Below are 13,982 nucleotides of genomic sequence, written 5' to 3' on the forward strand. Positions count from 1 at the left end.
ATTGGAATATATTAAACCTAACTACGATATTCCACCCATAATATCCATGTAGAAAAAAAATGATATGCATATTATCAGTAATTGGTTAAATATGTTCATTGTCAGGTGTTAACATGATATTCCTCCCATAAACCCCATGAGAAATAATAATTCTACCCATATTCCCATCAAAAACAGGTCAAATGTAATTTTTCCATTAGCAAGTGAACAATTAAACATTAGCAACTGCTTCTTGCAACATTGTATCAAGCACTGCAGGAAAGAATAACATATTTTGAGAAAAACATTACCATAGAGTCATTACCATATATATGTGTATAAAGTACACTGACATCTAGTGAGAGTTCTCAGTATTACAGCCAATAATCCAATCATCCCGTCATCCAATTAGGCAGTTTAGTACATCCCAAAAGTTCATACAGAAATCTGGATTCCAAAAAGTGACAATGTGCATCAATGAAGATAGAAAATCTGTGCCAGAAGTGTCACCTCCACCATAAGACGCTCTTTGCCGCTCACCTCAATGATAGGCCCCCTGAGTCAACAAAGGGTCAAAAAGACTTTCTATTCCATTAATTCATGCTGATCATATGCTTAGAAAGACAGATTTTGTTTAGGAAGACAGTGTGCTGGTGATAGATTTTCTTCTGCATTTTCATGGTGCCATCCATTGGTTTCTCCAGCACCCCCTGTATGGGCAAATTCTGGTTTTGTTGTATGGTGGGGATATCTTCATGAAATAAAAAAATGTTGTTTGATAGCGGTTCCCTGTCCATCCATACACCTCCTCTCCCTCCTGCATTGCTGCTACTTGCTGGCTGTCCATATATGTCATCCTCTCTCTTCTGTATTGCTGCTCCTTGCTATCCATCCATCAATACACATCCTTCTTTCCCTTCTTTATTGTGCTCCTCACTTTCCGTCCATAAACATCCTCCTCTCTCTTCTGTATTGCTGCTTTTTGTTGTCCATGCATACACATCCTCCTCTCCCTCCTTCATTTTGCTGCTTTTTGTTGTCCATCCATACACATTCTCCTTTCTCTCTTGTAGTGCTGTTCCTCACTGTTCATCCATACACATTCTCCTCTCCCTCCTGCATTGCTGCTCTTTGTTGCCCATCCATACACATCCTCATTTATCTCCTGTAGTGCTGCTCCTTGCTGTCCATCCATACACATCCTCCTTTCTCTCCTGTAGTGCTGCTCCTTGCTGTCCATCCATACACATACTCCTCTCTCTCCTGTAGTGCTGTTCCTCGCTTTCCATCTATACACTCTCCCTCCTGCATTTCTGCTCTTTCTTGCCCATCCATACACATCCTCCTTTCTGTCATGTAGTGCGTTTCCTCGCTGTCTGTCCATACACATCCTCCTCTCTCTCCTGAAGTGCGGTTCCTCGCTGTCTGTCCAAACACATATTCCTCTCACTCCTGTAGTGTTGCACTTTGCTGTCCATCCATACACATCAAAGAGAAAAAAATCCGGCACCACAATGTCTCAAAAATAGTACATATACAAGTATATTAAAGGATATGTAAAGGTTTGTTTAAAAAACAAAACACAAACATGTCATACTTGCCTCCTCTGTGGTTTTGCACAGAGTGGCCCTGATCCTCCTCCTTCTGTGGTCCCTCAGCGGTGTTCCTGGCTCCTCCTCTTCTCGAGTGCCCCGTTGGAGAGCCACACTCCCTCGGGGCAGTCGTGCGGGCGTGCTCCTGTGTCCTGCTGCTGCGTCCATTGACACAGAGACCAGGACTCGGCCCCGGCTCCCGCATCATTGGATTTGATAGACAGCAGGTGGGAGCCAATGGCTGCGCTGCTATCAATCTATGCAATCAGGACACCTGCTGGAGCTGGTGTGCTTGTCCCCGTCACTGGAAAGACCTAGTTCAGGTAAGTAAAAGGGAGGCTGCTGCATCACGGAAGGTTTTTCACCTTTTGTTTTTTATGTGTTCTTTCATTTCTGAGCATGCCTAGTCTTGCTCTTCAGATTTTTTTTTTTTTTTTGTCAGAAAACCGTACTAATGAAAAGAAAATCGAACATTGTGGTCACATCAGAGAAAAATGTTCAAGCCTGCACATCCAGTTTTTGTCTGCCGAAAATTCGTAATCGCTTGTCAAAAGAAGCATACTAACGATCAGAAAATTGACAGATCGTATATAGGACGAGAGTCTCCTCCCTTGCTCTGCCCATATCGTAGAGTCGGGAGGAACTTTCTCACACGAGCTCCTGGGCCGGGGAGGCAGCAGATGAGTGAAGAACATGGGGGGAGGGGGGTAACTCTGTACTACCCTAGCCTCTCTGTATACACCCCAGCCTGTTTTCTGTATAAAAAAGGGGGGGGGGGTGTTGCGCTCACCAGGGAAATTGCTATAGGTCTCTGTGTGTGGTCTCTTACTATGTGCTAGTAGCCCATAATAAAAATCGTATGGAAAAATTCAAATAAAATCGCATGGGGAAAAATCGCATGGGTTAGTGTTGGTTACTAAAAACCTTGTGAGATGAAATCGCATAGGTTAGTGTTGATTGCTAAAAACCTTGTGAGATGTGAAAATGTTGTAGTATTGTGATGTTCCAAGGGAGTGGTGTAAAATAACTTCATGTGAACAAAACGTAAAAATGTCTACAAACCATCCGATACATATAAAACAAAATGATATTATAATCTATAGTGCAAAACACATGTACTAAAAGTGCTAGTGCTCAGGTGACCTGAATATAATTATTCAGACAAATATAACAAAGCATGAACTAAAATTAGGTTGTATATAAGTAAATAAATAATCCAGTGAAAGGTAGTAGGAATGGTGATATAATGACCCAATCCTAGTGATTTAAAATAAATGCTAAATATAAAATCTGGTGAAAGTGGTCAGGGTGGTACTATAATGACCCAATCACAATGCTGGTATACAAAGGTAATGGATATCTAGCCAGTAGTTCAGCAAATAATGTGCAAAAAATGTCCATAACAAGTGCACAAGGAACAATGCTCGGAACACAACAGTGGGGTGATGGGATGCAAAACACTCTGTGTCCTCTTCGTGCAGCATACACTAGTGTGGGTAATGGCCCCTTACCTAGCGGTGCTAGGTCAACCGCATAATAAGTCGCTTAAACACAGGGTCCTGGGTCTCAATCGCGTCACTATGTCCTCGCTTGCTGGCGCTAACAAGATCCTTATGGCAGCTGGATAAGTATAGCTATAGTCCTAGCTGGGGTCCAGGACCAGAGCGGGTCCTAGCTCATCCTCCACATCTCAGATATATTGAGCAGTAACAAGTCAGAGCTTTTCTCCTACGAGCAGCGAGCTCGCAATGCTTACAACAGTATGAACAAGCCTATTCCGTCCCTACGCGTGACGTCACCGATCACGTGACTTCTTCAGGGACCTATAGCAATTTCCCTGGTGAGCGCAACACCCCCCCCCCTTTTTTTATTTCTGTTTATTTTGGGTTTATGCTTGGCCCTTTTCTGGTGTGTGCATAGGTCCACTACAGCTCTCAAACCTTTTGCCTTTTTTCTTTTCTTTTTCCAATTTTTTCCAATTTGTTAGCACAGGAATAGCTTTCATTTCACTGTCTTCTGTATACACCCCAGCCTGTCTTCTGTATACACCCCAGCCCATCTTCTGTATAAATTAAAAAATATATCCTAATTATATCACTAATGGTGAAATAAATCAGTGAAATAAGATTGTAGCTGCTATACACAAAGTGCTAATCACTTGAAAACATGAAAAAATTATTATAGAGCTCGCAAACGATAAATGTGGAATGAAAAATAAATAATAAAACAACACAAAGTTCAAAACAGGTGACTTCAAGGTGCTCCAATCCAAAGTACAGAAGAGAAAGGTGCTTCAAAGAATTCAGGTGCACAACACCTCCTTATGTGTCCCCACTCACCAGATCCACATGACCCCCTGCTTTTCAGTCTGGTGGGTCACTTTAGGCTTGGTATGGATGTCTTTAAGATGGAGATCGGGTCATCAGATCCAGAATTACTTGGTGAAGGGTTTCAGTCAAACAATACAGGTACCCAGAAGTAAAAAAACGAACTGATAGTGAAGTACCATCAAAAAAGGGTTTATTTGAACAAAAGATGGGTACTTACAAAAATAGGATTACAACAAGTATCAAGCATGGAGCAGATCGTATAAAACCGCCGTTTCAGGCGTGCGCTCCAAATGACTGGAACTGACGTCAGAAATCCCGGAAATAGCGTCAATGTTTCGCCCTCCCACAGGGCATCATCACGGACCTGGCATCATCAGGTCCAAACGACCCAGTTCTGGTCGTTTGGAACGGTTTTATACGATCTGCTCCATGCTTGATGCTTGTTTTAATCACAGGCAGTGAGACGTTTCCCGATCTGCAGCTGCACAGATCGTGCAGTCTCATCTTCCTGGCGGGATCGGGCACGTGGGGTTTCGAACACGCCCGAGCCCATCTCTACTGAGTACTGGGGCCATCCGAGCACATGAGTCTCTATCTCATCCTGTTTATTCTTAAGGGCTGTTTTGGGGTAGCAGCGCTATTTCAATAAATGCACATTCATACACATCAACCTTTCTTCTTCTGAAGTTCTGCTCCTCGCTGTCTGTCCATACACATCCTCCTCCTTCCTCCTGCAGTGCTGCCCATCCAGCTGGAGCAATAACAATTAGACCATGTGTTATGGCACTGTTGATTTGGCACCCAGGAAAATGCAGCAATTATTCCACTAATAAATTACTTATTTCCCTTTGTTGATACCCTTTGTGGGTCTATTGTCCTGCATTTCGATATTGACATTTTCTAGTCTAGCACAAGCAAGTGATGTGGCGGTCAGCTGAGGAACCATTCAGCTCAGAGTTCAGAGTTCAACCAACTATTCCTCGTGTAGAGAGCAGCTTTCAGTAGCAAGGACAGCCGGGGAGGTAAGTATTTTACATTCTTCTTTTGAGGTTGCGAAGGCCATTAAAGCAGAGTTCCACCCAATAATGGAACTTCCGCTGTCCGAATTCCACCCCCCCCCCCTCCAGGGTCACATTTGGCACCTTTCAAGGGGGAGCAGATACCGGTCTAATCCAGGTATTTGCTCCCACTTCCGGCGACAGATCGCCCCAGTATGCTCAGCGATCTACGTCATGTCTGGCTGACCGCTTTTATTTTTTTAGGCAGAACTCCGCTTTAAGACCCGTTCGCACCTACCATAACCGGTGCATGTACAGGTGTAAAAGGGCCCTAAAACATCCTTGGATGATAAGCTCCCTCAATGTTTATGTTCTCCTTGTGTTTTGGTCAGTCAGCTATTGTTTTGGGTATGGATATGTCATACCTTCAAGCTACTGCAAACATGTGTTTTAACATCTATCTTGTTGAATGTTTCTGTTCAGTCTAAAAGCTGTTTTTTCTGTTTTGAACCTGCTTTGAACCTTTGAACTCAAAGCTATGAGTAAGCATCAAATGATGTGAAACGCGTTAGCCATCGATCCCTGTTTCGTCCACATTTGATTTGACTGTATGTTGGATTTTATCTTATTTTTCACAATAAAGATGCCTTTTCTACAGAGTGCAGCAGTCCAGGACCCTTCTTGTTTCTGCTACATAAAACGAACTGGAAACATTCCACATGTCATGACTAATGTCACTCTCTTTTTCATTTACAGGTTGTCGGTATACACACTCCGAGACACCTCACGCCACATTAGCCAGTGTTGCACCAGTATTTTCTGTGGTAAGCTAAAACTTCTTCTTAGAGCCACTGTAACCATCAGCTGATCACAGCAAAACATGACAGTGCTAATAAAGGCTCAGTATGCAGGCCTTATGCACTGTAACCTCTGATATACAGTGTGGAAAGGGATCATTCTCTCCATGTGCGGACCTGCATTTTTCTGCACTTGAAATGCACAGGTCTCCACAATGTGATACAAAAAGTAATTGCTTTCCACAGTGGGGAAAAGTAATTATTTGATCCCCTCCAGATTTTGTAAGCTTGTCCAGTTACAAAGAAATTAAAGGTCTATATTTTTTATCATAGGTGTATTTTAAATGATAGAGACAGAATATCAACGAAAAATCCAGAAAAAACACATGATACAAAGGTTATAATGTGAGTTGCAGTTCAGTGTGTAAAATAAGTATTTCATCCCCTACCAACCAACAATAATTCTGGCTCCCACAGACTTTATGCGTGCATTATGTGGAACTACAGTATGTGCTCATGTGGTACACAGATTAGTTCTGTCAATTTAGGAAGGTGGTCCTAACGACAAGTAGTTATGTGTACAAAAGACGTGTCCACAGAATCTCTTTCTTCCATTTAAACCCACCATCATGGGTGAGACCAAAGAGCTGTCAAAGGACATCAGGGACAAGATTGTAGACCTGCACAAGACTGGAATGGGCTACAAGACCATAAGCAAGAAGCTTGGTGAGACGGAGACAACTGTTGGAACAATTATTCGCAAATGGAAAAAATACAAAATAACCATCAATTGCCCATGATCTGGAGCTTCATGCAAGATTTCGCCTCGGGTAAGGATGATCATGAGAAAAGCTCAGATCTGCACGGTAGGAGCTTGTGAATGATCTCAAGGCAGATGGCACCACAGTCACCGAACAAACCATTGGTAACACAACACCCTGCCATGGATTGAAATCCTGCAATGCCCTCAAGGTCCCCCTCCTCAAGAAGGCACATGTACAGTTTGCCAATGAACATAAATGATTCAGAGAAGGATTGGGAAAAATTGCAGTGGTCAGATGAGACCAAAACATCCCGCCAAGGCAACAAAGCAGTGGCTCAAGGAGAAGCCCATTAAGTTTGTGGGGTGGCCTAGCCAGTCTTCATACCTTAATCCTATGGAAAATTTAAGGAGGGTGCTAAAACTTTGATTTGCCAAGCGACAGCCAAGAAACCTTAAGTATTTAGAGAAGATCTATAAAGAAGAGTGGACTAAAATCCCTCCTGAGAAACCTGGTAACCAACTAAAAGAAAAGTCCTACCTCTGTGCTTGTACCAAGTCATGTTTTGCTTGGGAATCAAATACACTGTTTTCCCGAAAATAAGCTCTACTCTGAAAATAAGACCTAGCGTTATTTTTGGGGATGGCTGCAATATAAGCCCTACCCCAAAAATAAGCCCTAGTTAGTCGTTGTAAAAACACGTAATCTGTTTTGTAAAAAGAATATTAGGGGAAAAGTCGCGCTTATAAATTCTATGAAAAACAGAAATGAGTGCCAAAAGTTAATTACATTGATAATAAAAGGACCCAAATGGTGTTATAATACATCTAAGGGTCAAGCACACACACACACAAATGTGATAAGAACAATGCTCATCCAGTAAGTCCACAACAGAGTGACATGTATTGGAACACTTAGGATAAACCATGTATAGAAAAAATATATGAAGAAAAAAATGTTAAAATTATATAATTCCAAAAATTATCCCCAAAGGTGATAAGTGATAAAAAGTTCTTGTTGTAGTGAACAAATGGTGCGTAGATGGGACCTCCACCTTGAAGAAAATGCTGCTGCTTACCAGAGGTAGTTGGTCCCTGGTTACAGGGGACCACAATGAGCAGGCGGCTGTAACCCCAGCCCGGGATCTCACAGACAGACACTAAATGGCTTCACGTCCAACAAGCTCCAAGTCATATATCCCAGCAGAGTAATGCAGAGTACTGTGTATATATCATAGAAAACAACAAATGCTCCACATAGCGTAAAACCATAACATTTATTGAATAAAATATATGTGTACGTGGCACGGTGCACAATTTGTTCTAATTTTTATTGTATTTTTGTAGAGGTCGACCGATATATCGGCCGGCCGATATATCGGCCGATATTTGGCGTTTTTTACTTAATCGGCATCGGCCGATTGTGCTGATAAAAAAGGCCGATTGTAACTTCAGCCGTGACTTGCAAATGACTTCTGTAATAGAAGTTAATGCAAGTTTCCTGAGGTTATCTGTGGAGAGGATTCTCTCCTCCTCTGGGCAGCCTGCCAAGTCTGAAAAGAAGATACTCTGGTGTCCGTTTATGAAGCAGTGAAATCTATTCACTGCTTCGTTCTCCGGCATTCACAGTGAAGATCTTTCTCCTCTGGATGCCAGTTTATGAAGCTTTGTAGATCGCTTCACCTTTGGAGGAGTGAAGAGATCTACAAATGCTTCAAACAGTGGAGAACAGCCCCTGATACTGGAATCTCGTGAGACACGAGTACAGCACCAGAAATACAGAGATGTCAGTTTATTAAGCGGTGATAAATTATCACCGCTCAATACACGGACAGACGACGTGGATTAATGTTAATAAAATAATGAGTCCCCCTACATTATATACATATGTATACACACACACACATTATATATACATGTATATACACACACACACATTATATATATATATATATATATATATATATATATATATATATATATATATATATATATATATATATATATACATATACACATTATATGTATATATATGTATACACATAAATATGACAGGGGGACATGCTTACAGTGTTGGGGGGTCTGAACGAGGTATAAGGAAGTTAAAAATCTTCCTCCTTCCCCCTCAGATCCCCCGAGATTTCCTCTTCACTCCCCGATTCACCACCTCTGAGCTGGTGAACCTGGGAGTGTGAATTCTGACTCAGATCACCAGTGAAGCGGTGAGATCACCGCTTCATAAACTGGCCATTACTGTGTCATTCAATGAGGATTCTCCATGTGTAGAGATAATCGGCGGGAGAACAAGTTCAAACATGTTCTCCCCCGATTATCACTGTTTATGGACTGTGATCAGCGGCGATCCTCGGGATCACCGCTGATCACTGCTTCATAAACGGACACCATTGTATCTTTCAGGTTCTTTTTATCAATAGACTGAACTCCGTGTGTAGAAGCTCTCAGTTTAACCATTTAAAGACTAAATCTTTTCTGACACTTGTTGCTTACAAGTAAAAATCCTGTATTTTCTGCTAGAAAATCACTTAGAACCCCCAAACATTATATATATATATATATATATATATATATATATATATATATATATATATATATATATATAATTTTTAGCAGAGACCCTAGGGAATAAAATGGTGGTTGTTGCAATATTTTATGTCACACGGTATTTGCGCAGCGGTCTTTCAAACGCAATTTAAAAAAAAAAAAATACAGTAATGAATTAAAAAAAAAACCTAAGCAGTAAAGTTAGCCCATTTTTTTCGTCCAAAAGTTTTGATTACCTGTTTTTGTGTATTTAATATTTAAGATAGTTTTTTTTTGTTTTCTAAATTATACATACAAGTGAACTGATTGGAGGTTTGTTTTGTTTAATGTTTAAATGAAAAAAAATTCTGTATTACTTAAGGCTGCTTTCACACTGGAGCGGGCATGCGTTGATGGTAAAACGCTGCTAGTTTTAGCGGCGCTTTACCGTCATTTTAGAGGCGCTATTCGGCTGCTAGCGGGGCGCTTATAACCCAGCTAGCGGGCGAGGAAGGGGTTAAATGCGCCCCTGAAGCGCCGCTGCCAAAACGCTTTGCAGGCGCTTCGGCAGCGGTGTGCATTCATTTCAATGGGCAGGAGTGGTGGAGGAGTGGTATACACCGCTCCAAAGATGCCGTTTGCAGGACTTTTTTTTACATCCTGCCAGTGCATCGCCTCAGTGTGAAAGCACTCGGGATATCACACTGAGACTGCAGGGGAGCCATTTCATAGGCACTTTGCAGGCGCTATTTTTAGCCCAAAAGCGCCTGAAAAACGCCCCAGTGTGAAAGGGGTCTAACTGTTAGATTTTATGAGATGAAGGGAAAAAAGAAGAAAAAAAAAAATCGGCCAAATATATCGGCCCAAAAAAATCGGCATCACATATCGGCCATCGGCCACCGCGATTTGTAAATATCGGCATCAGCCAGAGAAAAACCCATATCGGTCGACCTCTATATTTTTGTATACGTATCAATGGCGGCGCTGTGTAATTATATAGCTGCCCTTAGTTTTTCCCTTAAGTGGGATTGCGCTCAGGGTATCGCGTCTGAGAAAGGCGGGATCTTGTTCAATTTAAGCGGTACGTCAGGACGCCGCCCGTATCCCGTGACCACGTCCGCTTGTGACGAAACGACGTAGGGAGGAGCCACGTCCTGACGTCACCGCCATTCGTGTAGTCCCGGAAGCTACGGGCTGATTTTGGAGCCGGCCGGCTTTTCTTACATGTCGTTATTTATCTGTTAATTCGTAAGTGTCCATTTGGCCTTCATTTTATTCAATAAATGTTATGGTTTTTCGCTATGTGGAGCATTTGTTGTTTTCTATGATATACACGGTACTCTGCATTACTCTGCTGGGATATATGACGTGGAGCTTGTTGGACGTGAAGCCATTCAGTGCCTGTCTGTGAGATCCCGGGCTGGGGTTACAGCCGCCTGCTCATTGTGGTCCCCTGTAACCAGGGACAACTACCTCTGGTAAGCGGCAGCATTTTCTTCAAGGTGGAGGTCCCATCTATGCACCATTTGTTCACTGCAACAAGAACTTTTTATCACTTATCACCTTTGGGGATAATTTTTGGAATTATATTATTTCACATTTTTTTATTTTCTTCATATATTTTTTCTATACATGGTTTATCCTAAGTGTTCTAATACATGTCACTCTGTTGTGGACTTACTGGATGGACATTGTTCTTATCACATTTGTGTGTGTGTGCTTGACGCTTAGATGTATTATAACACCATTTGGGTCCTTTTATTATCTATGTAATTAACTTTTGGCACTCATTTGTGTTTTTCATAGAATTTATAAGCGCAACTTTTTCCCTAATATTCTTTTTATTATGTAATTACTGTATTTATTGGCGTATAACACTCATTTTTTACCATGAAAATCGGGTGCAAATAGCGTGTGCGTGTTATACGCCAATACTTCAATTTTAGCTGCTGAGGAGGTGACAGGGAGGGGGGCGGGATGAGCGCTGTCAGATTACATACAGCGAGAATCTCCTGTTTACTTGGCAGCCTCTGTAATAGGAAGTCCTGTCTCCTGGGCCGCCATTGGACCACTGTTCTGTCTATCATAGGAGATTCTCTTTGTATGTAATCTGTCGGCACTCATCCCACCCCCTCTGTCCACTCTAGGCTGCAGGTGGACGTCAATCAGGCTGCACTGATGGCAATGGTGAGGCTGCTGCATTGAAGGCAATCGTGAGGATGTATTGATGTGGATTGATGAGGCTGCAGATGGGCACTGACCCTTATTTTGCCCCAAAGTTCCTTAGTTTTTTTCCTGAAACTTCCCTCTTAAAATGAATGTGCGTGTTATACGCCAATAAATACGGTAACTTTTGGCACTCATTTGTGTTTTTCATAGAATTTATAAGCGCAACTTTTTTCCTAATATTCTGTTTTGTGTTGTATACCACTTTAGTCGCTGCTCTTATTTTTTTATTTTTATTTTAGATTGTTAGCGCAGTATTTTTTTCTGTGTTTTGTAAAAAGGTTATATAATGTGCAGTGTGTCTCCTTTTGTAAATTTATTGTGGAAAATACGTTATTTACAGCGCCACTGGGCGCTCACGTGACCCGCCCGGCTGACTTCAGCGGCCTCTCCCTCTGCAGCGCTCGGAGTGGTAAAAAGTAGAGCTTTGGTAGGTCACGTGAGCACCCAGCGGCGCTGTAGATAAGGTATTTTCCACAATAAAGTTACAAAAGGAGACACACTGTACAACTGTACATTATATAATCTTTTTACTGAACGGATTACATAATTTTACAAGGACTTTAACCAAGGTGTATTTTTGGGATTACAGAATGCCATAATGCTGATTCCTGAGCTGACAGGGGGAGAGAAGACAGGGGACAAGGGAACTTTTTTTAAAAAAATTTATCATATTATTCCAGGTTTTTTAGAACATAGAGAAGGGTAAATGACATAGCACAAGCACTATGCTGTCTATCATGCTTTAAAGGATCAGGATACATATTGTTTTTTTTTTTTTAGGATTACAACCACTTCAACCACTTATGCCCCGGACCATTTTACCTGCCAAAGACCAGAGCACTTTTTGCGTTTCGGCACTGCGTCGCTTTAACTGAAGAATGCGCGGTCATGCGGCGTGGCTCCCAAACAAAATTGACGTAATTTTTTTCCCACAAATAGAGCTTTCTTTTGGTGGCATTTGATCACCCCTGCGGTTTTTATTTTTTGCACTGTAAACAAAAAAAGAGCGACAATTTTGAAAAAAAGCATTATTTTTTACTTTTTGCTATAATAAATATCCCAAAAAAATATATAAAAAATTTTTTTTCCTCAGTTTGGGCCGATATGTATTCTACATTTTTTTTTTTTTGGTAAAAAAAAAAATCACAATAAGCCTTTGATTGGTTTGCACAAAAGTTTTAAGCATCTACAAAAAAGGGATTAGTTTTAGCATTGTGGCATTGTTATTAATAATTTTTTTTTTTTTTTTTTTTTTACTAGTAATGGCGGCGATCATTAGTTTTTATCGTGACTGCGACATTATGGTGGACACATCAGACAATTTTGACACATTTTTGGGACCATTGGCATTAATACAGCGATCCATGCTAAAAAATTGCATTGATTACTGTAAAAATGTCACTGGCTGTGAAGGGGTTAACCTCTAGGTGGCGCTGTAGGGGTTAAGTGTGTCCTAGGGATCTAACTGTTTCTAACTGTGGGGGGAGGGGCTGTGTGTGACACTACACTGATCGCTGCTCCCGATCACAGGGAGCAGAGATCAGTGACAGTGTCACTAGGCAGAACGGGGAGATGCTTGTTTATATTAGCCGATCGCGGGTATCCTCACGGACATCGGGTACGTGGGACCCGCGGTCACGGAGCTTCCGGCGGGCGCCCGCGCCCGCAAGCCGCCTCTCAAAGGGCAACGTACATGTTTGTTAATCTGCCTGTACATGCCCTTCTGCCACAGTATATCTGCGTGAGGCGGTCGGGAAGCGGTTAAGAGCGTCATGATGAGATGACTGTATTTGAATAAATGTAGATTATTGTAGATACCGTAAATAAAACATCCCCTGAAAATAAGCCCTAGTATGTTTTTTGTAGCCAAAATTAATATAAGACCCGGTCTTGTTTTCAGGGAAACATGGTACTTATTTTACTCACTGAACTGCAACTCAATTTATAACATTTGTTTTATGTGTTTTTTTCTGGCTTTTTGGTTGATATTCTGTCTCTATCCTTTAAAATACACCTATGATAAAAGTTATAGACCCTTCATGTCTTTGTAAGTGGGCAAACTTACAAAATCTGCAGGGGATCAAGTAATAATTTTCTAGATTGTTGACAGAATATTTGTTCTAGATTGATGACACAAAGTATTGGAAACATTGCCATGACAGCTAGGAAACTACAATTTTTTGTCAGACTTGACAGCCTGCATACAATACCCCTGGTTTCTGTAAGAGGGAGGGTTTATAGTTTCATAGTTGGTAAAGTCGAATAAATACACTAGTCCATCTAGTTCAACGTGTGTGTGCAAGTTTGTGTTTATGCCTGTACTGGCTTGGGCCCCATTGGACCCAATGGGAGTGTTTTTGCCACTTCTGTATAGTTCTTACAGAACAGATAAATGGGATATCTTTCTTGTAATAATACATTTTCACAATGTTTATATATCTTTAGATGAAATTTGACAAGCATGGAAACATATTATCATTTGGTGAGTACCAGAATATAATTTAATGTTACAATTGTTTAGAGGTTCTTTGGTAAGGTTGCAGTGTATATAATGGTACTACAACCCCAATTCCAAAAAAGCTGGGATGCTGTGTAAAATCTACATGAAAGCAGAATGTAATGATTTACAAATCTCATAACCCATTTTCCATTCACAATATAAAATAGAAAACCTGTCAAATATTAAAACTGAGTAAATGTACCATTTTAAGAAAAAAAAAAGACCATTTTGAAATTGTTGGTAGCAACCCGTCTCA

At 41.2% G+C, this 13,982-nt stretch overlaps 1 protein-coding gene across 1 annotated transcript in view; it reads left to right on the forward strand.

Moving 5' to 3' along the window:
- The window catches only part of MRS2 (magnesium transporter MRS2), a 42,544-nt gene that overhangs the window by 1,986 nt on the left and 26,576 nt on the right, over positions 1-13,982 (forward strand). Inside the window, exons 2-3 of the mRNA XM_073631154.1 lie at positions 5,656-5,723; positions 13,672-13,708. Coding sequence (XP_073487255.1) covers positions 5,656-5,723; positions 13,672-13,708 — 105 coding nt within the window. The remainder of the gene's footprint in view (positions 1-5,655; positions 5,724-13,671; positions 13,709-13,982) is intronic.

The sequence above is a fragment of the Aquarana catesbeiana genome, linkage group LG05 (genome assembly GCF_042186555.1).
Source record: "Aquarana catesbeiana isolate 2022-GZ linkage group LG05, ASM4218655v1, whole genome shotgun sequence".
NCBI classification, from domain to species: Eukaryota; Metazoa; Chordata; class Amphibia; order Anura; family Ranidae; genus Aquarana; species Aquarana catesbeiana.